At 42.2% G+C, this 25,136-nt stretch overlaps 1 protein-coding gene and 1 non-coding gene across 8 annotated transcripts in view; one reads left to right on the top strand and one right to left on the bottom strand.

The window, feature by feature from the left end:
• Positions 1-25,136, top strand: part of KMT2A (lysine methyltransferase 2A) — a 77,933-nt gene that overhangs the window by 35,499 nt on the left and 17,298 nt on the right. For 3 of the 7 annotated variants that reach the window (XM_070384136.1, XM_070384133.1, XM_070384140.1), the window contains 21 exons: positions 313-690; positions 1,016-1,089; positions 2,065-2,196; positions 3,330-3,443; positions 7,111-7,257; positions 7,640-7,735; positions 7,943-8,063; positions 9,570-9,692; positions 10,122-10,306; positions 12,650-12,823; positions 13,502-13,612; positions 13,912-13,985; positions 14,598-14,791; positions 15,146-15,252; positions 16,096-16,233; positions 17,251-17,409; positions 17,660-17,777; positions 17,897-17,975; positions 19,037-19,197; positions 20,424-20,609; positions 20,823-25,059. In XM_070384136.1, coding sequence (XP_070240237.1) covers positions 313-690; positions 1,016-1,089; positions 2,065-2,196; positions 3,330-3,443; positions 7,111-7,257; positions 7,640-7,735; positions 7,943-8,063; positions 9,570-9,692; positions 10,122-10,306; positions 12,650-12,823; positions 13,502-13,612; positions 13,912-13,985; positions 14,598-14,791; positions 15,146-15,252; positions 16,096-16,233; positions 17,251-17,409; positions 17,660-17,777; positions 17,897-17,975; positions 19,037-19,197; positions 20,424-20,609; positions 20,823-25,059 — 7,108 coding nt within the window. The remainder of the gene's footprint in view (positions 1-312; positions 691-1,015; positions 1,090-2,064; positions 2,197-3,329; positions 3,444-7,110; positions 7,258-7,639; positions 7,736-7,942; positions 8,064-9,569; positions 9,693-10,121; positions 10,307-12,649; positions 12,824-13,501; positions 13,613-13,911; positions 13,986-14,597; positions 14,792-15,145; positions 15,253-16,095; positions 16,234-17,250; positions 17,410-17,659; positions 17,778-17,896; positions 17,976-19,036; positions 19,198-20,423; positions 20,610-20,822; positions 25,060-25,136) is intronic. The other 4 variants (XM_070384137.1, XM_070384135.1, XM_070384139.1 and 1 more) reach the window with 3 other exon arrangements.
• On the bottom strand, positions 8,745-8,878 carry LOC138991062 (small nucleolar RNA SNORA70). The gene has a single exon (XR_011467108.1). It is a non-coding gene; the product is annotated as a small nucleolar RNA SNORA70 (small nucleolar RNA).

Here is a 25,136-nt window from a genome sequence, read left to right as displayed (position 1 = left end):
AGGAAACTCAGACTAAGATTTTTACATTCCTATACTTATATTTTATTTATTTTTATCATCATTATTTATTTAAATAATGCTGGGCCTTCTTTGTGGCACTTGAGCTAGAGAATTCTAGCGCCCGTATCATGAGGACTTCTCTGGTCGCAGCGTGTGGGCTTAGTTGTGGCATGTGGAATCTTAGGGATCAAAACCAAGCCTCCTGCATTGGTAGTGCAGTCTTATCCACTGGACTGCCAGGGAAGTCCTTTTACTTATATTTGCAATAAATTTTCTCGTGTAAAAAATCTTGCTTTCTGCACCCCCCTCCAGCTGTGAAAAAGAAAGAGAAGAAATCTAAGACCAGTGAAAAGAAGGAGAGCAAAGAGAGCAGCGCTGTGAAGAACTCGGTGGACTCCAGTCAGAAATCTACCCCATCGGCAAGAGAGGATCCTGCCCCTAAGAAAAGCAACAGTGACCCTCCTCCCCGCAAATCCGTGGAGGACAAGAGTGAGGAAGGGAACACCGCCACCCCAGGACCTGAGGCCAAGCACGTGGCCACACCCGCTTCCAGGAAGTCCAGCAAGCAGGTCTCCCAGCCGGCACCAGCCATCCCCCCACAACCCCCCAGCACAGCACCACCGAGAAAAGAAGTTCCCAAGACCACTCCCAGTGAGCCCAAGAAAAAGCCACCTCCACCTCCAGAGTCAGGTGAGTGAGGACGGCAGATGGAGCAACCAACACAGGACACTGGAGTCTTAAACAGCATCTGGAAACCTGAAGTGTCTGTTTTTAAGTCTTCGGTACAGGAAAATTAGCTCTCTCCTAACTGTTAAATGATAATAAAAAATAGAAGCGAAAACCAGTTAAGTTGGGGATACTGTGTTAATTTCCCATTTAAAGCCTAGAGTTTAAATAGTTTTTTGTTTTTTCTAATGCCCCCTTCCTCACAGGGCCATCAGTCCTAGAGTCATCATTGCTATTTAACATTAACTGTTGAGTGGCATCTGACTGCAATTTATTTTGAATCCTTTAGGTCCAGAGCAAAGCAAGCAGAAAAAAGTGGCTCCTCGCCCAAGTATTCCTGTAAAACAAAAGCCAAAAGAAAAGGTGAGGAGAGATTTGTTTTCTCTGCTATTTCTCAAGCATGGGTTCTGTTCTGGAAGGTGGCCCAGTCCTGAACAATTACAGGATTGAGTGATACTGCATTTTTGCTTCTATGTAGATGGCAGTGGAGTTTCTTAAAATTAGCATACTTCAGGTTTAAGCTTTAGCTCTCTTTTCTCCCCCTGGTTGTTTTCCCTTTCTTCGTAACCCCACATGCTTATGTGTACATTACAGGCTGCTTAGTACAATTTTTTCCCCCCTCAACCTCCTTTAGCAGTATTTGTCTATAACAATCACCATTCTCTGTGTCCACTATTTTTATTTTATTATGTGAAGACAGGTCTTTAAGAATCTTCTGATTCTTTCTGTGCCCTCATAATGGTGTGCATGCACATCTAGGCCAACGCTTTGGAGCACATGGGCAGCGCTGAAAAGAGAGGCAAATGCCAAGCTCTTATTAAGTCGTGCTCCAGAGTCATTGTCTGTTTCTAACTGTGATGATGAAGCGTGGTTCTGCTGCAAATTTGAAATCACTGATGATCACAGAGCTGGGAAAATTGTCTTGAATCTCATAGGCGGGTTACACAGATGTGGAGCGATCAGCTCCAGATTTGATGTGTGCAACTCCAAAGATCTAGAACAGTGGCAGAATAACCTGCTCCCTTCTCATCAGCGTGGCTTCATTGTACTGACAGCCTCAGCAGGCATCATGGACCACAAGGAAGCAAGACGAAGATGCATGAGAGTGAAAATCCTGGCATGTTTTTTCCAGGGATATAATACATACGTGCCAGTAAAATGCCTCAGTGGGGGTGGGGGGGAAACTGAAGATTGCTTCTCTGTCTCTATAGGATACTTAAATGGGAAGCATGTTTTCCAGAACTAGTAGTACGGTTTGTTGTTTGCGTTGTTATCTGTTGTGAGAGTGAAGGCAAGCCGGATGTGGATTTGTTCTTTATCTATCTTCTGTCCCTGCAGGAGAAACCACCTCCGGTCAATAAGCAGGAAAATGCAGGCACTTTGAACATCCTCAGCACTCTCTCCAATGGCAATAGCTCCAAGCAGAAAGTTCCAGCAGATGGAGTCCACAGGATCAGAGTGGACTTTAAGGTAAAAGTGTTCCGTGACCACAGAGTATATCGAGTACTATGGACTTTATGCACTTATTTTAATTTTTTGTCCTTTTGGCTGTCTTTATTGCTGCATGCAGGCATTCTCTAGTTGGCGGAGAGTGGGCTACTCTCTAGTTGTGGTACACGGGCCTCTCACTGTGGTGGCTTCTCTTGTGGAGCACAGGCTCTAGGCGCACAGGCCTCAGTGTTTGTGGCACAGGGGCTCATTAGTTGTGACTTATGGGCCCTGGAGTATCTAGGCTTCAATATCTGTGGGGCATGGGCTTCATGGCTCTGTGGCATGTGGAATTTTCCCGGACCAAAGATTGAACCCATGTCCCCTTCATTGGCAGGCACATGCTTAACTACCCTGCCACCAGGGCAAGTCCAAGTGTTGTGGACTTTAAATCAGGAAAATGATGTTACCTGGAGAAGGAAATGGCAACCCACTCCAGTATTATTGCCTGGGAAATCCCATGGACAGAGGAGCCTGGTGGGCTACAATACATGGGGTCACAAAGAGTCGGATACAACTGAGTGACTAACACACACACACACACAATTGCCATACAATGGTGTGTTAGTTTCTGCTGTGCAACAGTGTGAATCAGCTGTGTGTATTCATATATCCCTTCCCTCTTGAGCCTCCCTCCCACTCCTCTAGGTCCTTGCCGGGGGCAGTGTGGGTGGGTGAAGACCTGCCATTAATAGATGGGTTCAAGTGTGTAAGAGCTCTGGTCACTTGTTACCAGGTCAGTCTGTGAACTGACTAGAGGGCAGAGGCATGGAGACAGCCCTGCCCATCTTGAGCTCTAAAGTGCATTTTGATGAGAACCGTGTCTGAGGAAGTGATTGTTTCACATAGAAATTATCAAACCATGATGATCACTTGAATAAGCCAAACTCTAAGGGAAATCTAGTCCCAGTACATTTTTGCATTGTGGTTAACAGGTGATCCTTTTAAGAGATTGTGTTTGAGATTTAAAAGTTTCAAAGCAGCAGTTTTGAACTCATTGAAATGAAGTATTCTTGACGTTTTGGTGTCTCTCTCTTTTTCTGCTTTTCGTCCTTATTTTCCATGTAGTGTTGTGTCATATGGCTCTTGTAAATGATCTTTCTCTCTCTCCACAGGAGGATTGTGAAGCAGAAAATGTGTGGGAGATGGGAGGCTTAGGAATCTTGACCTCTGTCCCTATAACACCCAGGGTAGTTTGCTTTCTCTGTGCCAGTAGTGGCCACGTAGAGGTAAGATCTCCTGCTTCTTGGTACGCCAGACAGTATGAGAGATTATTTTGCTGTGATGAAACAAATCATTATATTCTGTTTCGTTGGTTTATAGCAGGCACTATACCCTGTTTAAACCAGCAATTTAAATGTTTTTGTTTTTTAGAAATTTCAGAAAGGAGTCTGCTTTTTTTTTTTCCCAGAAAATACTTTATTTATTTATTTATTTTTTTTTTATCCTCTTTATTTTTTAAAATTTTATTTTATTTTTTAAACTTTACATAATTGTATTAGTTTTGCCAAATATCGAAATGAATCCGCCACAGGTATACAAAAGGAGTCTGCTTTTTATTAGAGTAGCAGTTACTGAGTGTGAAAGTTTTAACAGTTTCATTTCTTATAATATAGAGTTCTGATTTTTCTTCTAGGTATCCACACAAATGATAAATGCTTTTCTAGAAAAAGAATTGCTCTTGGTAGTCATTTTATAGTTTTGAATAGCAAAACTACCTTGTCTGTAAAGAGCTCTCAGCAATTAATAAGAAAAAGGAGTAACACCCAGTTTAAAAAAATAGTCTAAAGACAGGAATATATAATTCACAAAATGAGAAGTAAAAACATGGTGTGCGGGGAATGTCAAACTTTCCTATTACCATACACTGTAAATTAAAACATGATAAAAAGGATCAAGTGTAAATGGAGACTTCCTGTTTCTGAAAATCTAGTTAGAATCTTTCTGAGAAGATTGTTTGGAAATATGTATTTGTCTTTAGAATGGATATACCCTCTAACCCAGCACTTGCACTCCAGGCATTTATCTTGAGGATATAATTAGGTAACCCGGCAAATACGTATAGGTATGTATATATGTGTTTCTATATGTATACATGTTTGTATGTACATATGATAAACAGAAGGGCTTATTTCAGTATTTATGATAATGAATAATTGGAGACAACTCCAGAAGTTATCAATAAGGGGCTGCTACCTTGGTTCGGAGAAGGCAATGGCACCCCACTCCAGTACTCTTGCCTGGAAAATCCCATGGACGGAGGAGCCTGGTGGGCTGCAGTCTATGGGGTCGCTAAGAGTCGGACACGACTGAGCGACTTCACTTTCACTTTTCACTTTCATGCATTGGAGAAGGAAATGGCAACCCTCTCCATGTTCTTGCCTGGAGAATCCCAGGGACGGGGGAGCCTGGTGGGCTGCTGTCTCTGGGGTCGCACAGAGTCGGACACGACTGAAGTGACTTAGCAGCAGCAGCACCTTGGTTAAAATAATTATAAGACACGCATATAATGGCAAATATGAAGTCCTTAAGATAATATAGGTTCATATTGACATGGAAAGATGTCCATGACACAGCACTGAGTTAAAAGAGCAGGTCACAAAATAGTATGTAAAGCACAATCCCATTTTGGTTTGGAAAAATGTTTTTGAAATATATACATAGGAAGAATTCTGAACGATTTACACCAAAATCTTAAGCATGTAGTCGGATTATTGGTGACTTTTATTATTTTCTTTATTTTTTTGAGTGTTTTCGCAGTGAGTATTTGCCACGTGTACAATAAAGGAGAAAAAGATAGCACAGTTCTAAATAGGAAAGAGTAATATTTTCATTCATGTAATTCTCAATTCCTGAATACCTCCTTAGCTTATTATCTCATATGTATTCTGAGGTCATAAAACCCAAAGCCAAGTTGTAACCAGATGTTAAACAATCACTGGCTAAGAGATTCAGTCCTGCCCACTTGCTATTTTAAATTATGCATTAGCAATATTACAAATTATTGCCTGGTATTCATTCTTTGGGCTTCCCTGGTGGCTCAGATGGTAAGGAATCTGCCTGCAATACAGGAGACCTGGGTTCGATCTCTGGGTTGGGAATATCTCCTGGAGAAGGGCATGGCAACTCACTCTAGCATTCTTGCCTGGAGAATCCGCATGGATAGAGGAGCCGGGCAGGCTCTAATCCATGAGACTGCAAAGAGTCAGACATGACTGAGTGACTAAGCACAGCACAGCACAGCACATTCATTCTTTGCTTCCCTGGTGGCTCAGTGGTAAAGAATCTGACTGCCAATGCAAGAGATGCAGGTTTAATCCCTGTTCCAGGAAGATCCCCTGGAGAAGGAAGTGGCAACCTGCCTCCAGTATTCTTATTTGGAAAACCTTCTGGACAGAGGATCCTGGCAGGCTACAGTCCATGGGGTCGCAAAAGAGTCAGACAGAACTCAGCGACTGAGTAACATCAATTCATTCTTTAAGGAAATATTTTCTTAGTGCCTGTTACAAACAATATATTGTTCTAAGTGCTGAGGTTGCTTTAGATAGCATTGAAACTAAGACTATTCAATCTGTAAGTGCCAGGCATCTACTGTATCTCTTTTCCTACTTAATCTAAGGCTTTGCATGCACACACATGCTCCCCACAGGAATAACTTACTTTTGTAACACCAGTACTTCAGCTTCTGTGTTAAAACAGGTTGCTTTTTTCCCCAGAGTATAATTGCTCAAATTTAAATTGTATAGCTGTGCATAGCAGTCCCACAGGATTCCTAAAAACTGAATTAGCAAATGAACAGCCCACTGCCCACACTGCGCTCCTAAAGCACAACCAGTAATTGGTGAGCTCTCCCACCATTGAAACCTTTTCTACTGACATGATTTCGGATTTACAGAAAAGCTGCAAGAGTGGTACAAAGAATTTCCATATACCCTCTACCTGGATTCTCCAAACATTAATATTTTTAATTTACCTTATCCTTTTCTCTTTGTATATGTATTTTACAGAATAAGAAATAAAATGTATATGTTTTACATGTAGACATTTTTTCTTAAATTTAAGAGTAAGTTGCAGACATAGGCCCTTTTAAAAACCTCTAAATATTACATGGTGTATTTCCAAGGACATCCTCTTATATAATCACAGTATAATTATCAAAATCAGCAAATTAACATTGGTATGTTACAGTTATCTAAGTAGACTTTATAGTTTTGGCCCACTAATTCTTTCATGGCAAAAGAAAATTATGAGTCACCCTCATTTGAATTTTTGAAAATCCCTGTTTCAGAATGAGAATAACATGTTTCTAAAATAAGAGATGGGAAGGACAAACCAGAACTTACAGTTGTTTAGAAGGTTGTAGAAAACTTTTAAAACCCTCCCTATGTCCCCGTACGACAGTCTTTTACATTGCCTTAGTGCTTTATTGATAACTTCTTTTATGATACTTAGCACATTCTATTAAATTTTTAGATTATATATCTATTTAATTATTCTATTTTATTTAAAAGTATTTATTTATTTAGTTGCACCGGGTCTTAGTTACAGCATGCAGGATTTTTTAGTTGTGGTACGTGAACTCTTAGTTGTGGCACGTGGGATCTAGTTCCCTGACCAAGGATGGAACCTGGGCCCCCTGCCTTGCAAGTGCAGAGTCTTAGCCTCTGGACCTTGGGGGAAGTCCCCACTTGGTTATTTTATAATTTTATTATTACTGCTTTAGTCCTCGGAAACTCCTGCAGTTCCCAGTATTCTGCTTTTTTTAACATAATCACTGCTTAGTGAACATATTGAATAAAAAGTATATACTACTGGACTTGTAAAGGTCAAGATAAGCAGGTAGGAGGTTGGTATTTCTGCATGGTATTTGATAACCTCTGTGCTGTCTTACCCTAGTTTGTGTATTGCCAAGTCTGTTGTGAGCCCTTCCACAAGTTTTGTCTGGAGGAGAACGAGCGCCCTCTGGAGGACCAGCTGGAAAACTGGTGTTGTCGCCGCTGCAAGTTCTGTCATGTCTGTGGGAGGCAGCATCAGGCTGCAAAGGTACAAAGCTGGTGATGGAGTCACTTAGCGTATTACTCTCTCTCTCCATTTCTGCCTTTTAATTTAGAATTTTGTGTCTATATTTTTTCTCTCTAGGCTTAGTCTGGTTTGACTGTTTAACCCAGTGTAATCATTTGCCATCAATATAGCAGAAAATGTGATATTTGATAAAATCCTCAAACCTGCTTCATCAAAATGTTTATCACTGAGTACCTTTGGCAGGAAATAAATCCCTATGCCTTGAGAGTAATTTATGAGGAAGTTTAAACTGTTACAGTGATGTGCTGGATTTACCTGAGAAGTATGAAATGGGGTACTAAGTGGTAGGTGTTCACTGGAGGTGAGATGACATCCACCGTTTTGCTCTCTTATTTTCCTACAGCAGCTGCTGGAGTGTAACAAGTGCCGAAACAGCTATCACCCTGAGTGCCTGGGACCAAATTACCCCACCAAACCCACAAAGAAAAAGAAGGTTTGGGTGAGTACACACAAGGTGAACTTTGAGGAATTGTCCTGGGGCCAGGCTGTTGGGCTTGCACAAGCTGTAAGAGGAATATGCTGCTTGAGGGAAGAGGAGCCGTTCCAGTCGAGAAGTCAACTCTGGAAATGGATTTTTTAAAGATCTTCTTAAATAAGAAGAGATATTAAAAATAAGAAGTTCCGATTGACTTTCCATCTCTTCCAGATCTGTACGAAGTGTGTTCGCTGCAAGAGCTGTGGATCTACGACTCCCGGCAAAGGGTGGGATGCACAGTGGTCTCACGATTTCTCACTGTGCCATGATTGTGCCAAACTCTTTGCTAAAGGTAACTCAGAAAAGCTAGCTTAGTCAACTTTTAGAGGTTGTTCTTAGCGTTTGGGAGGCGAAGTGGACACTGCAGTGGAAGGACCATTCTTGTCAAGGATGCCGTTTAGACACATTTCCTGAGTTTCTGGTCTTGCTCTTTTCTTGACACACGGAATTGTAGCAACTAAAAAGGTTTTCTTATCTTTTGGGGTGTGAATTAAGGAGATTTTTTTTTTGACAGGAAAGTTGGATTTACTGGTGGGCATGAGTAAGGATGGGACACCACCAAAGCTGTCATGCATGCAAGACTCACCACTTATCCAAGGGGCCACAATTAGGGATGTATTTGACCCACCCCCACCACAGCCATCTGGGATAAGCTGCTTTTGAGGAAGAAGAGCCATTCAGTCGAGAAACAGAAAAACATTTGGAACCATGCTTTCAAATTCATCCCTGTAACACTTAATAAATCCCTGCTTCTTAGAGATGTGGCTCTTTTGGCAGCCAGGGTACTTGAACTTGGCCCTGCAGAGGGCCTCAATCACAGGCTTCTTGTTCTGCAGCTTGGTGCAGATGGACATTATAATTGGCCAATGTGGACCCTGGGCACTGTGCCTTGGGGCTCTCCAGAGGCTCCTGATACAGTTGTCTGGAGCATGGATTGGGAACAACATGCCAGTCATGAATGTCCACTGGAAAGGGCTGTCTCTAAGATCCTTTAGGGCAACCTGTACAGGTAACAGACTACCTATACCACCAAGGAGGCTGCTGTGTGCAGCCATCGCACACTGGGCCCCCATGGGAGAAGAGCACAGTCTGCTTAATTGGCTGCAAAGGGGACTGTTTATAGTAACTCACCACAAAGAAATGCTCTAAAGCATTACTTCCCAAAGTGAGGTAAATATACATTTGATTGTTTCAGAAATGATTTTAGGTGATACCGAGCCCAGGATTTTAACAATTGTGTTAGAAAAAGATTATAGGCAATACATTAAACTGACTTAGGATAATAATGATACAAAGTTCACTGTTGAAGTTACTTAAATTAAGCAAGTCAACATTGTATATTAAGTAAAAATAATAGGGGATACACAGATAAAACAAACTGATGAAGATTGTATACTTTTCTGAATTTTAGGAAACACTGCTCTAAACTAATGTAAAAGCACTAGGAATAAGGGAGAAGTATAAATTAAGTGCGTCTTTTACCTTCTCTTTTTTAAAAAACTTAAACATTTCTTTGGAATGTTTAAGAGAGAGAGTTCTGTCTTCCATTCTTTTTCTATTATGTTATCTATAAAAGGCTACCTTGTGACCTTTAAAAATGGGTCTAAAGAAGAGAACTAGTGGAATATTCTGTGAGCTCAGAATAATCCTGACAGATTACACATGTGTGAACATTTCATGGTAGATGCAGGCTGGCATTTGTAAGTAGTTTCAGAAGCAGACTGTGGTGGCTTACATTTTAGATCAGATTGACCATATGTTAGTCAAGGGCCTGCTGAAAACTTTGCTTTGCTTTCAGGAAACTTCTGCCCTCTCTGTGATAAGTGTTATGATGATGATGACTATGAGAGTAAGATGATGCAGTGTGGGAAATGTGATCGATGGGTCCATTCCAAATGTGAGAATCTTTCAGGTACAGAAGGTTGGAGTCTTTTTTATTACAATTTCCTTCTTTCTTGGTACACTGCACTAGTAGCCCCAAAGTACTATAAATATAACACTGCATAACATTACAGTAGTGCTGTTACTTGAAGTCTTTTTAAGTTTATTTTTTGGTCTCTAAAATAAGATCATTGTATTACATTGTGTTCATTTACCTTGAACACGTTCTTTAAAATACTTAAATGTTGTCCTTTGTGGATACCATAACCTGTTGGCTCTCCAGTAGCTGAATCCTGAGTTAGTGGTAATACTGTCCCTTTGGAGATCAGTACATAGGAGTTCTTAGGGGGTGTGAGAGACTTAACGTTTCTAACATACAGCCTGATGTTAAGTTCAGTGGAATAACTTCCTCTTTTCCCCCTCTTCCACTCTGAGAGCACCTTGTCACAGTAGGTTTTTGTCTCCCCAGATGAGATGTATGAGATTCTGTCTAATCTGCCAGAGAGTGTGGCCTACACGTGTGTGAACTGCACAGAGCGGCACCCTGCGGAGTGGCGACTGGCCCTTGAGAAAGAGCTCCAGATCTCGCTGAAGCAAGTACTGACAGCCTTGTTGAACTCTCGGACCACCAGCCACCTGCTGCGCTACCGACAGGTAGGCCCAGGTGTCGTTCTGTATCCTGAGAACTTGCTCTTTGGTTGTTTTGACCTCATTGTGGAATGTGTTGGTTGTTGTGCCTGTGTGCTTCCTAATTTGTTTTCTTTTGTTTCATTCTTCATTTAGATTTGTAGAGTTCCTTGTTTTGGCCTTTGGCCAGTAAGAAAAACTTCAGCACCAAGAGTAAAATGCTTCTCTGGGGTAAAAAGAAGGAAGGGGCCATGTCTCTTTCAAAAGTCTTGTTGTTGTAATACGAAATCTGAACTTTGTATTCTGAAGGCTACGGGGAGTCCATGAAGGACTTCACTCAAAAGAGTAACCTGATGAGAGTTACTTTTTCAGTTCAGTTCAGTTCAGTTCAATTAAGTTGCTCAGTCATGACACCATAGACTGCAGCATGCCAGGCCTCCTTGTCCATCACCAACTCCTGGAGTTTACTCAAACTCGTGTCCATTGAGTCGGTGATGCCATCCAACCATCTCATCCTCTGTTGCTTCCTTCTCCTGCCTTCAATCTTGCCCAGCATCAGAGTCTTTTCAGATGAGTCAGTTCTTCGCATCAGGTGGCCAGAGTATTGGAGTTTCAGCTTCAGCATCAGTCCTTCCAATGAATATTCAGGACTGATTTCCTTTGGGATGGACTGGTTGGATCTCCTTGCAGTCCAAGGGACTCTCAAGAGTCTTCTCCAACACCACAGTTCAAAAGCATCATTTCTTCGGCGGTCAGCTTTCTTTATAGTCCAACTCTCACATCCATACATAACTACTGGAAAAACCATAGCTTTGACTAGATGGACCTTTGTTGGCAAAGTAATGTCTCTGCTTTTTAATATGCTGTCTAGGTTGCTTTTTAGAGGAGGGAAAAAAATACCTGTAACAATGACTTGAGTGAGACAGAAGATTGGCGAGGACTGAGCCTAGAGGTGGGAGCCATGGTTGGGAAGCAGGTATAGTGCTTTAGGTTAGAGGGAGCAGGGTGGTGACCTGATGTACGAGGGTGGTAGTGGGACCAGAGGCCCTTTGGCTCCAGACAGTTCCAGGTCTCCTCAGGACACAATTTGAAAATCAGTATGTTTTGTCCATTCAAGTCATGAATTATACATAAATTTGTCATTGGGAACACAGGTATAACGTTGGAAGAACCACATAGCTAACTTTAACTCAGAGCTAAGCCGCTGCTCTCTCTTTTTTAAAAATAATTTTATGTATTTATTTATTGTTGGCTCTGCTGGGTCTTTACTGCTTCATGGGCTTTTCTGTGATTTAGCAAACAGGGGCTGCTCTCTAGTTGTGATGCACAGGCTTCTCATTGAAGTGGGTTCTCTTACGGTGGAGCACGGGCTCTAGACACGCAGGTTTCAGTAGCTGCAGCACGTGGGCTCAGTAGTTGTGGCTTTCCATTCTAGAACGCAGGCTCAATAGTTGTGCATAGGCTTAGTTGCTCCGTGGCATGTAGGATCTTCCCAGTCCATGGATTGAACCCGTGTCTCCTGCATTGGCAGGTGGATTCTTCACCACCAAGCCACCAGGGAAATCCTGCTTTATCTTTTAATAAAGTCTATTTTTTAAATAGGAAATTAGTTGCTGTCTTACTCAAAAGCAAGTAGACGGTTTCTGTTTCTTCATACTAGGTTGGGAGTTACCAAGCAAAGCTCCTAAGTTAGCTAGCCAAGCTATTAGATAGGTGGCTCATTTTTAACTTTCCTTTTCTATTGTTTGAGAAATCTCTGATTATTTTCAAGTTCTTTGGGTTTTTATAATATGCATCATCCAGTTGATGTTCAACTGCTAAATCGTGTCCGACTCTTTGCCACCCCATGGACCGTAGCACGCCAAGCTTCTCTGTCCTTCACTGTCTCCTGGAGTTTGCTCAAATTCATGTCCATTGAGCCAGTGGATGCTATCTAGCCATCTTGCCCTCTGCCACCCCCTTCTCCTTTGGCCTTCAATCTCCCAGCATCAGGGTCTTTTCCAATGAGTCAACTCTTCACATCAGGTGGCCAAAGTATTCGAGCTTCAGTGTCAGTCCTTCCAATGAATATTCAGTGTTGATTCCTTTAGGATTGACTGGTTTGATCTCCTTGCTGTCTGAGGGACTCTCAAGAGTCTTACCCAGCACCACAAGTCGAAAGCATCAATTCTTTGGTGCTCGGCCTTCTTTATGGTTCACCTCTCAGATCCGTACATGAATACTGGAAAAACCGTAGCTTTGACTATACGGACCTTTGTCAGCAAAGTGATGTCTTTGCTTTTCCAGTCTCTATTCATTTTTTAAATAGAATTTCCATGGGTATACCTCATTTTCAGTGTTAGATAAAATAAACATATTTCCTGACAACAGGCTGCCAAACCTCCGGACTTAAATCCTGAGACAGAGGAGAGTATACCTTCTCGTAGCTCCCCAGAAGGACCTGATCCACCAGTGCTCACTGAGGTCAGCAAACAGGAAGATCAACAGCCTTTAGATCTGGAAGGAGTCAAGAGGAAAATGGACCAAGGGAACTACACGTCTGTGGTATGTCTATACAGCAAACTACCCAAATTTCCAGTGCCAGTTTAGCTTCCTGAGTCTTTCTAGGGGTGAGGCTGGATGTTAGCACTAAAAGACAATTTATTAGCATTAAAAAATAAAAATATGTGTGTTGTTTTAGTTCTGTGTTTTGGAAGATGGGTTATGATAGAGAGGGTATTGTCTTTTGATTTGACTTTCATCTGAGTTCTTTTAAAGTTATTTTTATATTAACACTGTTTATGCAGAAATGCTAATGTGAAGATAACGGGTTTGCCTCTTATGAGATACACCTGAATAATGTGTCTTTTTACATTGGATGTTTATTTGAAGATAGAAGTCTTTTAATTTTATGGTTTGAAGAATGTGTAGGAAATGATTGTCTGTTGTCTCATATCCATTGTTCATTTGTTTATTCATTTCAGTCTAAGTGAAAAATCATGGCCCAGTATGGATAACTTACCATTATGCAGCTAACTTATTTGCATTCTTGCCTTATTAGTCTGGCATCTCCTGATTGCTGCAAGTTAACTATGAACTAAATCCCAGAGGCCTCCACTAAAGAGAAATGATACCATATTATATTAGGGTGTCCGTTTTCTGTTGGATCTCTTTGCTGGATGAGGAAGTGATTTTGAGAGCATACTATTCTATGAATAATTAATACTTTGTTTTTGTATACAGTTGGAGTTCAGCGACGATATCGTGAAGATCATTCAAGCAGCCATTAATTCAGATGGAGGGCAGCCAGAGATTAAAAAAGCCAACAGCATGGTCAAGTCCTTCTTTATTCGGGTGAATGATATTAATAGTTCATGTCTTTGATACTTAATCTGTGAGTTGTTACCCCAGGAACAGAACAGACTTGTTCTTGTCTGTGTTTTGCTTTGCCATGTGTATAAATTATTTTGGTTTAATTAGTTCCTCTGATTTTTTGGGAGGAGATTGGTGAGGTCCCAGAGAGGATGGACTTTCTCTTGGTGTGGCCTGAAATCATCCTTATATTGACAAAGAAGCTGGTGTGAAGTTGTTAGTTTTTATGTGCTTTCCAAATGAATGGTCACATGCTTATATTTTGTTTATTTCTCTGTTAGCAAATGGAACGTGTTTTTCCATGGTTCAGTGTCAAAAAGTCCAGGTTTTGGGAGCCAAATAAAGTATCAAGCAAGTGAGTACATTCAGTTATTACTTTTTTTTCTCCTCATCAGAAATCTGAGTTTTCTTAAATTTTTAGATTGAGGTTTTATTTTAGACTCAATTTTATTATTGAAGATTAATCAGTTGAATGCCTTTTTATTGCTGGTTTAGAGACAACATTTACTGTTTATTGTAATCTGTTGCTCTTTTATTCTTTATGTATTTGTTATGTTTTAGGGAACTTGTGGCATATGTACAGTACATGTCCTATATATATATATATATATATATATCCTAGTAATTGGGCTAATTATAACTACGTTCTATTTTATTTGCTTCAAATGATGCTCTCAGCGGTTTCTGATTCTCCATATTTAACCTTAAACTTTTATTTATTCCAGTAAATCCTTTTGATTTTCAGGGTTATCATTTGTTTCTAGAAGTTTAACCAAGAGTCACAATACATCAGGATTTTATTTTTAAAAATAATAAAGTCCTGTGTAGGCAGTTTCCAAATTCTGTGATTTGTTCTTATATACTGCACAGTCTCAAGACCTGATGATATCAAGAATTTGACTGTTTAGTTCAGTTTTGGGTATCTTGTAGGAGTTCAATAAATACTTGTTGAATTGATTCTTTCCAGCAGTGGGATGTTACCAAACGCAGTGCTTCCACCTTCACTTGACCATAATTATGCTCAGTGGCAGGAGCGAGAGGAAAACAGCCACACTGAGCAGCCTCCTTTAATGAAGAAAATCATTCCAGCTCCCAAACCTAAAGGGCCTGGAGAACCAGACTCACCAACTCCTCTGCATCCTCCTACACCACCAATTTTGAGTAAGACACCAAATGAAGACATATTATCCATTTCTAAGTGCAAATGATTGACTTTGTGAATCTAAATTTAATGTAATTCCATACTGGGAAACTTTCAGGTGATCCTTAAAGGTAATAAAATCATTTTTGTTTCACTTGGAATGTTACCAAAGAATTGATACAAGTATCAGTTTCTGTTACAATGTATTCATTGTATTCATTTCTGTTACAATGTAACAGAAAGCAGATAGTAAGATAGCATTACTTTGAAAGTGTTTCATAGGCTATAGACTATTTAAGCTATATTGTTTTCTTTTTTACTGGTAATCAGACATGGAGTTAACAGTTTTAACTGGATGTCTTTTGGGTTCCAAGGTACTGATAGGAGTCGAGAAGATAGTCCGGAACTGAACCCACCCCCAGGCATAGAAGATAACAGACAGTGTGCATTGTGTTTGACGTATGGTGACGACAGTGCTAATGTAAGTACCTTGGTGCACTGAGTTGTGCTTAATAGACTAACCCATGATGAACTATTTCTGTCTAAACTTGGTGACCAGTTTAGACTTTTTATTTAATGAATAAAATGAATATTTGTCACTTAGTTTGTGGTACTTAGGATTTTTTTCTATAACTGATTTACTTGATTTAAAAGATGACTTACCTTATATTAATATGCTGATTTCTCATAAACGTCTATAGGCAGTTTCTCAAAAAAGACTTTTATGAGAGTCAATAGAATAGAAGTTCCACGTTAAATAACTGTGTCTGATGTAGTTAGCAATGTGGTTAAGATTCCTAGTTCTGACAGATTGCCTGGATTCACTTCTGTGCTTGGCCGCCTACTTGTTGACCTTGGCAAGGAGCTTAACCTCTGACCCTCAGTTTCATTTTTTAAATAAGGATAGTAATTCTTACCTCAGAATGGTTATGAAGATTAAAGGAAATAATGTATGTAAAGCCTTTTGTAGGGCCTGCCTGGCACATAGTAAGCTTATAATTTTTTTAAAAAACATTTTTAATGCAAGCTGAGAGAACTGGCTTTGAAAAATGGTTTTAAAGAAGTCAGTGGGCACTTCTATAAACTTAACACATTGCTTAGTTTTAAATTCTTTATGTTTATAAACTATTTCTAGTCTATGGAAAAGGTAAAGAGTTGAAAAGTGAAAAGAAACTTTGAATTGTGATTTTTGTTCTCACCCATGAGTTAAAGAATTTGAATTGATTTACTGAAGTTATCCTGACTCAGGTAAAGCCAATACCAAGGAAAACCCTATTTGATGTTACATTCTTTAAAGAAAAAAGGAAATCTCTTTGTTTCATAGGATGCTGGCCGTTTGCTTTACATTGGCCAGAATGAATGGACACATGTAAATTGCGCTCTGTGGTCAGCAGAAGTGTTTGAAGACGATGATGGATCACTAAAGAATGTGCATATGGCTGTGATCAGGGGCAAGCAGCTGGTAAGAACTTGTGGGTGAATGTCACGGGGACTCCCTCTCAGTTTCCAGATGTTCTTTCTGAGGCTCAGTGCTGCCTCGCTGATGTTTCTCTTGGTTTCTTCAGAATGGTTTAGCCAGCAGCAAATATTGGTGTGCATTGTAGGCAGATTGCTATTCTGACCCTTGGAAGATGGGTGCAAAAGAAATAGGAAATAGTCTTATCTGGTTAGAGAGATAATTCAGATGCTCAGGAAAGGTATTCATTTAAGTGGTTTAGACAAAATGACCTCAAAGGTTCCAGTTGAATCAGCACTCTGAGGCTTCTTAGGATAAACCCGCAAAGTACATATACAAAGAGGGGCTGTGGAAAATGATTAGTAGCAGCTGAGAGTAAGCAGAAAAGGCCATGAAGGAGTAGAATTTTTAAAGCTGTGTTTTGAAGGAGGGGAGAAAATGAAGGATTATCAGAAAGCAACAAAAATAGCACATGCATAAGAAACATAAGTAAAATGTGTGGAGGGCACAAAGCAAAAGTCTTCCCTGGAGAGGAACCCAGATTGTGACTGTGACAGAATGAGGTGGCAACATACAGCCTGGCTGAAGAAAATCTTTGCATCATATAAATTCATCAATTAAGCCTACTAATTAAGAACCACTATGTTTCTGACTAGTATAATCGTTCTAGAACTGAGTTCTTTTGGCTATAATAGCTTTCTTCCAAGATAATGTTTTTAACAATGATGTTCAGAGTTTCGTTTTCTCTGAATCAGTTGTGCATCTTAGAAAAACCTGTTTTGATCCAAGTTCTAAAGCAAATCATCATATTTAAATTTAATCATTCTAGGCCCCATGGGCTGTGGGAAAGAAAGGATTTATAGAGGAGGCTTTATGGCTCATATCACTTCTCTGTAATTCAGCAGATTACAATAACAAAATGAACTGTGGGAAACCCAGAATGGGGTGACTCTGTAGAGAAGATGGAGAATGGCTAAAACATCTGAAAGTCTGACTCAGGCTCTGTTCTTTCTGGATTGTTAGAGATGTGAATTCTGCCAAAAGCCAGGAGCCACTGTGGGTTGCTGCCTTACATCCTGCACCAGCAACTATCACTTCATGTGTTCCCGAGCCAAGAACTGTGTGTTTCTGGATGATAAAAAAGTGTATTGCCAACGACATCGGGATTTGATCAAAGGCGAGGTGAGCTTTAGTTGCTTTTTGAGTTCTCTGGGAAAAGAGGCTGAAGATATTAATAGCAAGGTGGTGAGCTGTATTACACCTTCCTACTAGGTGCTCCTAGAATCACCTTCTCTTGGGAGAATTATCAAAGGCCCTGCTAGTGAAACAGAAGAGTGATTTAGAGATACGCCTTGTCTTTCCCGCTGAGTCAATATCCTGAGAATAGTGTATAAAGGGAGAGCCTAACAGCTACCCTGGCCTTTCATTTAAGGTGGTTCCTGAGAATGGATTTGAAGTTTTTAGAAGAGTGTTTGTGGACTTTGAAGGAATCAGCTTGAGAAGGAAGTTTCTCAATGGATTAGAACCAGAAAATATCCACATGATGATTGGTAGGACATGGGCCTTGGTTGTCGGGGAGGCTGGCTGTGTCATTGAGGTACTTAAGTCTTCAGTTACAAAGTGGGCCTTCTCATAGTCACCTCTAATCAGTTCTTCTTTCCTTACTCAGGCTCCATGACAATTGACTGCTTAGGGATTCTGAATGATCTCTCTGACTGTGAGGATAAGCTCTTTCCTATTGGATATCAGTAAGTAACTCTGTGGAGAGAAGACAGCAGCCCTACCACATGAATGCCCTGAGGCAGTAAGTGGGTCATCTGATGTAGAGCCATACTTGTTAGCAGGTTTTAAGTAATTGCTTTTTTTTTGTTTGCAACATCTTGTAGATTGAGACTCAGGTATCGTTTTATGTCAGCTAGATCCAATTGTAGAAGGAAAGAATTGACATAATTTCAGAATCATTTCCAAATAAAACCTAGAAAACACCAGGTCAGTCTCTTTTAAGAATCCACTAAATTCCATTCACCTCAGTTCATAAGTCCAGTTGTTGTCAGGCATCAAACACCTTATGCCTCTGTCCTCCTTTTACATCTTACATTTTATCGGTGCTTCTGAAAATATAAACCCCCACAATAACAATCAGATTCTTCATTAAGAATTTATAGTAACAATTTGCTCCCACAGGCAGCAAATTGTCTAAACCTGTAGCAAACTGGCAATATAAATTTAAAATTCCCTTTCTCTCTCTTCCCCTTTGGAGTCTCATTTGTTCTATGTATATGCCAGTTTATTCTGCATTTCAGTTCTTTCAGCAGTCTCTGCTCCACGTCTAGCTGGCAGCCCTTTGTGTAAAGCAGTAGGGTCCACCAGCATCTAGCTGATTTAAAGCAGTTATGTTTCTCTTGTGTCATGGGACTTTCCTTGCAAAGGAAACATGTCAGGTGTGATCTTTCCTCACTTGTATACATTGTGGGCCAGTTATCCCTTCCTGAAGGCCCACAACTATGTCTTGTAATAGTTAGTGGGTTTTTTTTTCTTTGCATTTTAGGATATTTTACTAATTTTTCCCCTGCTTACAACACAATAAAAAAAAATTTGATGCTGTTTTCAAGGGGCCAGAAAAAAAAATCAAGAACTTCAAAAAACTCAGAAAACCCTAACTAGGGGACTCTCTAATAAGAATCCATGAAAGAAAGCTAAATTCTGTAAATGCAGGAGGCCAGGGAACCTTGGCTGAGAAGAGGTTTTGACAGCCTCGGTACCTGCGTCTGTGCGCTCACTGACGGTGATCGTGGCCATCTGCGTGCAGGTGTTCTCGGGTGTACTGGAGCACCACGGACGCCCGCAAGCGCTGCGTGTACACGTGCAAGATCGTCGAGTGCCGTCCCCCGGTGGTGGAGCCAGATATCAACAGCACTGTTGAACATGATGAAAACAGGACCATCGCTCACAGTCCACCGTCTTTTTCAGGTTACTCTTTAAAAAATGTTTTATTGGAATGTAATTGCTTTATAATATTGTATTAGTTTCTGCCATACATGAAAGTGAAATCAGTTATAGGTATACATATATCCCCCATCTTTTTTTAGATTTCCTTCCTATTTAGATCACCACAGAGCATTAAGTAGAGTTCCTGTGTTATACAGTAGGTTTTTATTAGTTATCTCTTTTATATATAGTAGTGTATATATGTCAATCCCAATTTCCCAATTCATCCCACGCCCTTCCCCCTTTGGTTTGTTCTCTACCTCTGTGTCTCTATTTCTGCTTTGCAAATAAATTTATTTGTGCCATTTTTCTAGATTCCACATATAAGTGATACAATATTTGTTTTTCTCTTTCTGACTTACTTCACTTAGTGTGACAGTCTCTAGGTCTATCCACATCTCTGTAAATGGTACTGTTTCATTCCATTTTAACGGCTGAGTAATGTTCTATTGTATATATGTACTATATTTTCTTTATCCATTCCTCTGTTGGTGGATACTTAGGTGGCTTCCATATCCTGACTACGTAAATAGTGCTGTAGTGAACACTGGTGCACATATCTTTTTGAACTATGGTTTTTATCAGGTATTTGCCCAGGAGTAGGATTTCTGGGTCATATGATAGTTCTGTTTTTTGTTCTTTGAGGAACCTCCATACTGTTTTCCATAGTGGCTGTACCAATTTATATTCCCACCAACAGTGTAGGAGTGTTCCCTTTTCTCCATATCCTCTCCAGCATTTATTGTTTGTAGATTTTCTGATGATGGCTATTATGACCAGTGTGAGGTGATATCTCGTTGTAGTTTTGATTTGTATTTCTCTGATGGTTAGTGATGCTGAGCATCTTTTCATATGTGTGTTTGCCGTCGGTGTGTCTTTGGAGAAATGCCTGTTTGTTTGTTTTGGTACTGAGCATCATGAACTGTTTGTGTATTTTGGAGATTAATACCTTATCAAGTTGCTTCATTTGGAAATATTTTCTCCTATTCTGAGGATTGTCTTTTCATTTTATTTGCAAAAAAGTTGGAAGTTGAATTTGATTTGGAGGAATACTGTGATTGAAGGATAGGGAAAAGGCATTGCTTTGTAAGGTGGCATTTGTTTCTGTTTTGGTATTTATCTAATAGCTGGCTTTTTCTTGACTCATTTGTTTGATTTTTTGTTTTTAATTAAACTTTTTTAGTTAGAGTTTTTATTTCTTGCCACAGAAATTTCACCCAAGGAAAGTCAAAACACAGCAGAAATTGTAAGTCCTCCATCACCAGATCGACCTCCTCATTCCCAAACCTCTGGTTCCTGTTTCTATCACGTCATCTCAAAGGTCCCTAGGATTCGAACACCCAGCTATTCTCCAACACAGAGATCTCCTGGCTGTAGACCACTGCCTTCTGCAGGTAAAGGACTTCACTGACCTACTCGACCCAACAAGGTCAGCTCAAGATTAGTTTGTAATTCTTTCAGGAAACTTTATCTTAATGATGTTTGCCAATTGAAAATGTTGATTTTCTGTTACCTGTTAACATACATAGCCAAGTCATTGAAACCAGAGACTGCAACAGATTTATCCTATCTGTAATAGATTTTGTTACTTTTTCTCTTTCATTTAGGAAGCCCTACCCCAACCACTCATGAAATAGTCACAGTGGGTGACCCTTTACTCTCCTCTGGACTTCGAAGCATTGGCTCCAGGCGTCACAGTACTTCTTCCTTGTCACCCCAGCGGTCTAAGCTCCGGATAATGTCTCCGATGAGAACTGGGAGCACTTACTCCAGGAACAGTGTCTCCTCTGTCTCCACCACAGGGGCCACTGCGGATCTGGAGTCAAGTGCCAAAGCGGTCGATCATGTCTTAGGGCCACTGAATTCTAATGCTAATTTAGGGCAGAACACTCCCACCTCTTCAAATTTGCAAAGGACAGCGGTTACTGTGGGCACTAAAACCAGTCACTTGGATGGCTCTTCATCTTTAGAAACGAAGCATTCCAGTGCTTCAGACTTGACATCCAAGAGCTCCTCTTTGAAGGGAGAGAAGACCAAAATGCCGAGTTCCAAGAACTCAGAGGGATCGGCCCATAATGTTGGTTACCCTGGCATTCCGAAACTGGCTCCGCAGGTTCATAATGCAACAGCTGGAGAATTAAATGTTAATAAAATGGGCACTTTTGCTGACCTTTCTTCAGTGCCATTTTCTTCTAAAGAGGGCCTCCCCTTCCCACCACTCCATTTGAGAGGGCAGAGAAATGAGCGAGACCAACAGACAAATGGCAACCAGTCAGCAAACCCCAATCCCGATGAAGATGCTGAAGTCAAAACCTTGAAGCTGTCTGGAGTGAGCAGCAGATCATCCATTATCAATGAACACGTGGGAGCCAGCTCCAGAGATAGGAGACAGAAAGGGAAAAAATCTTGTAAAGAAACTTTCAAAGAAAAGCATTCCAGTAAACCTTTCTTGGAACCTGGTCAGGTGGCAACTGGTGAGGAAGGAAACCTAAAGCCAGAGTTTGTTGATGAAATGTTGACTCCTGATTTCATGGGGCAACGATCATGTAATAATGTTTCTTCTGAGAAGACTGGGGACAAAGTCCATCCTATTCCAGGAGTCCCCAAAGCTCCATCCATGCAAGTGGAAGGATCTGCAAAGGAATTACAGACACCCCGGAAACGCACAGTTAAAGTAACACTGACACCTCTAAAAATGGAGAGTGAGGGTCAGTCCAAGAACACCCTGAAAGAAAGTAGTCCCGTTTCCCCTTTGCAGATAGAGTCTGTGTCTCCAACAGAACCAGTTTCTGCCTCAGAAAGCCCAGGAGATGGTCCTGTGGCCCAACCAAGCCCCAATAATACGTCATCCCAGGATTCTCAAAGTAACAACTATCAGAATCTTCCAGTACAGGACAGAAACCTGATGCTTCCGGATGGCCCCAAACCTCAGGAAGATGGCTCTTTCAAGAGGAGATACCCCCGCCGCAGTGCCCGGGCACGCTCTAACATGTTCTTTGGGCTCACCCCACTCTATGGAGTAAGGTCCTATGGCGAAGAAGACATTCCATTTTACAGCAGCTCAACTGGGAAGAAGCGAGGCAAGAGGTCCGCTGAAGGACAGGTGGACGGGGCAGACGACCTGAGCACTTCAGATGAAGACGACTTATACTATTACAACTTCTCTAGGACAGTGATTTCTTCAGGTGGAGAGGAACGGCTGACACCCCATAATTTATTTCGGGAGGAAGAACAGTGTGATCTTCCAAAAATCTCACAGTTGGATGGCATCGACGATGGGACAGAGAGTGATACCAGCGTCACAGCCACAACTCGGAAGAGCAGCCAGATTCCAAAAAGAAACAGTAAAGAAAACGGAACAGAGAACTTGAAGATGGATCGGCCTGAAGACACTGGGGAAAAGGAACATGTCATTAAGAGCTCAGTTGGCCACAAGAATGAGCCAAAGGTGGATAACTGCCACGCCGTGAGCAGAGTGAAAGCACCGGGGCAGGACTCCCTGGAGGCTCAGCTCAGCTCGCTGGAGTCGAGCCGCAGGGTCCACACAAGCACCCCTTCAGATAAAAACTTGCTGGACACCTATAACACCGAGCTCCTGAAGTCAGATTCGGATAACAACAACAGTGACGACTGTGGGAACATCCTGCCCTCGGACATTATGGACTTTGTCCTAAAGAATACTCCGTCCATGCAGGCTTTGGGTGAGAGCCCAGAGTCCTCTTCGTCAGAACTCCTCAACCTTGGTGAAGGCTTGGGTCTTGACAGCAATCGTGAAAAAGACATGGGTCTTTTTGAAGTGTTTTCCCAGCAGTTGCCAACGACAGAGCCTGTGGACAGTAGTGTCTCTTCCTCCATCTCAGCGGAGGAGCAGTTTGAGTTGCCCTTAGAGCTGCCATCAGATCTCTCCGTCCTGACCACCCGGAGTCCCACGGTCCCTAGCCAGAACTCCAGTAGGCTAGCCGTGATCTCAGACTCAGGAGAGAAGAGAGTAACCATCACAGAAAAAGCTTCCTCTGAAGGCGACTCCTCCCTGCTGAGTCCAGGAGTAGATCCCAGTCCCGAGGGCCACATGACTCCCGACCACTTTATCCAGGGTCACATGGATGCGGACCACATCTCCAGCCCTCCCTGTGGCTCTGTGGAGCAAGGTCATGGCAACAATCAGGACTTAACTAGAAACAGCAACACCCCTGGCCTTCAGGTACCCGTTTCCCCTACCGTTCCCATCCAGAATCAGAAATACGCGCCCAACTCCACTGACAGTCCTGGCCCGTCTCAGATTTCCAATGCCGCTGTCCAGACCACTCCGCCCCACCTGAAGCCAGCCACTGAGAAACTCATTGTTGTTAACCAGAACATGCAGCCACTCTACGTCCTCCAAACCCTTCCGAATGGAGTGACCCAGAAAATCCAGCTGACCTCGTCTGTAAGTTCAGCACCCAGTGTGATGGAGACAAACACGTCCGTGTTGGGCCCCATGGGAAGTGGTCTCACCCTCACCACAGGACTCAACCCGAACCTGCCAGCCTCTCAGTCGTTGTTCCCTCCTGCTACCAAAGGCTTGCTCCCCATGTCTCATCACCAGCACTTACATTCCTTCCCCGCTGCTACTCAGAGTAGCTTCCCCCCCAACATCAGCAGTCCTTCGGGCCTACTCATCGGGGTTCAGCCTTCTCCAGACCCCCAGCTTTTGGTTTCAGAAGCCAGCCAGAGGACAGACCTCAGTACCACGGTAGCCACTCCATCCTCTGGACTCAAGAAAAGACCCATATCTCGCCTGCAGACCCGAAAGAATAAGAAACTTGCCCCCTCTAGTACCCCTTCCAACATTGCCCCTTCAGACGTGGTTTCCAACATGACACTGATTAACTTCACTCCCTCCCAACTTCCGAATCATCCCAATCTCTTAGACTTGGGGTCACTGAATACTTCATCTCACCGAACTGTCCCCAACATCATAAAAAGGTCTAAATCTGGCATTATGTATTTTGAACAGGCACCCCTGCTACCGCAGAGTGTGGGGGGGACCACTGCCCCGGCGGCAGGCACTGCCACCATAAGCCAGGATACCAGCCACCTCACCACAGGGCCCGTGTCTGGCCTGGCCTCCGGTTCCTCCGTCCTGAACGTTGTATCCATGCAAACTACCACCGCCCCCACAAGTAGTGCATCTGTTCCAGGACACGTCGCATTAACCAACCCCAGGTTGCTGGGTACACCGGATATCGGCTCCATAAGCAATCTTCTAATCAAAGCCAGCCAGCAGAGCCTGGGGATTCAAGACCAGCCTGTGGCTTTACCGCCAAGTTCAGGAATGTTTCCACCACTGGGGACGTCACAGACTCCCTCCACGGGCGCGATGACGGCTGCACCCAGCATCTGTGTGCTCCCCTCTACCCAGACAGCGGGTGTCACAGCTGCTTCGCCTTCTGGGGAAGCAGAAGAACACTATCAGCTCCACCATGTGAACCAGCTCCTCGCCAGCAAAACTGGGGTTCTCTCTTCCCAACGGGATCTTGATTCTGCTCCAGGATCCCAGGGATCCAGCTTTACCCAGACAGTAGATGCTCCTAATCCCATCGGCCTGGAGCAGAACAAGGCTTTACCCTCAGCTATGCAAGCCAGCTCAGCCTCTCCAGGGGGTTCCCCATCCTCCGGACAGCGGTCAGTGAGTCCCTCAGTGCCGGGGCCCACGAAACCCAAACCAAAAATCAAACGGATTCAGCTGCCTTTGGACAAAGGGAGTGGCAAGAAGCACAAAGTTTCCCACTTGCGGACCAGTTCTTCTGAAGCACACATTCCAGACCAAGAAGCCAACACGACACCCCAGACCTCAGTCACAGGGTGAGAGATTGCGGACCTTGGCTCCGCGGGGTCTGAGGGATTTCATGCTCTGGCTTAGAGGCTGTTGAAGTGGTCTT

Source organism: Bos mutus, chromosome 15 (assembly GCF_027580195.1).
Source record: "Bos mutus isolate GX-2022 chromosome 15, NWIPB_WYAK_1.1, whole genome shotgun sequence".
Taxonomy (NCBI): domain Eukaryota; kingdom Metazoa; phylum Chordata; class Mammalia; order Artiodactyla; family Bovidae; genus Bos; species Bos mutus.
Note: the sequence above shows the minus strand (reverse complement) of the source record. Positions and strands in the feature narration are given on the sequence as shown.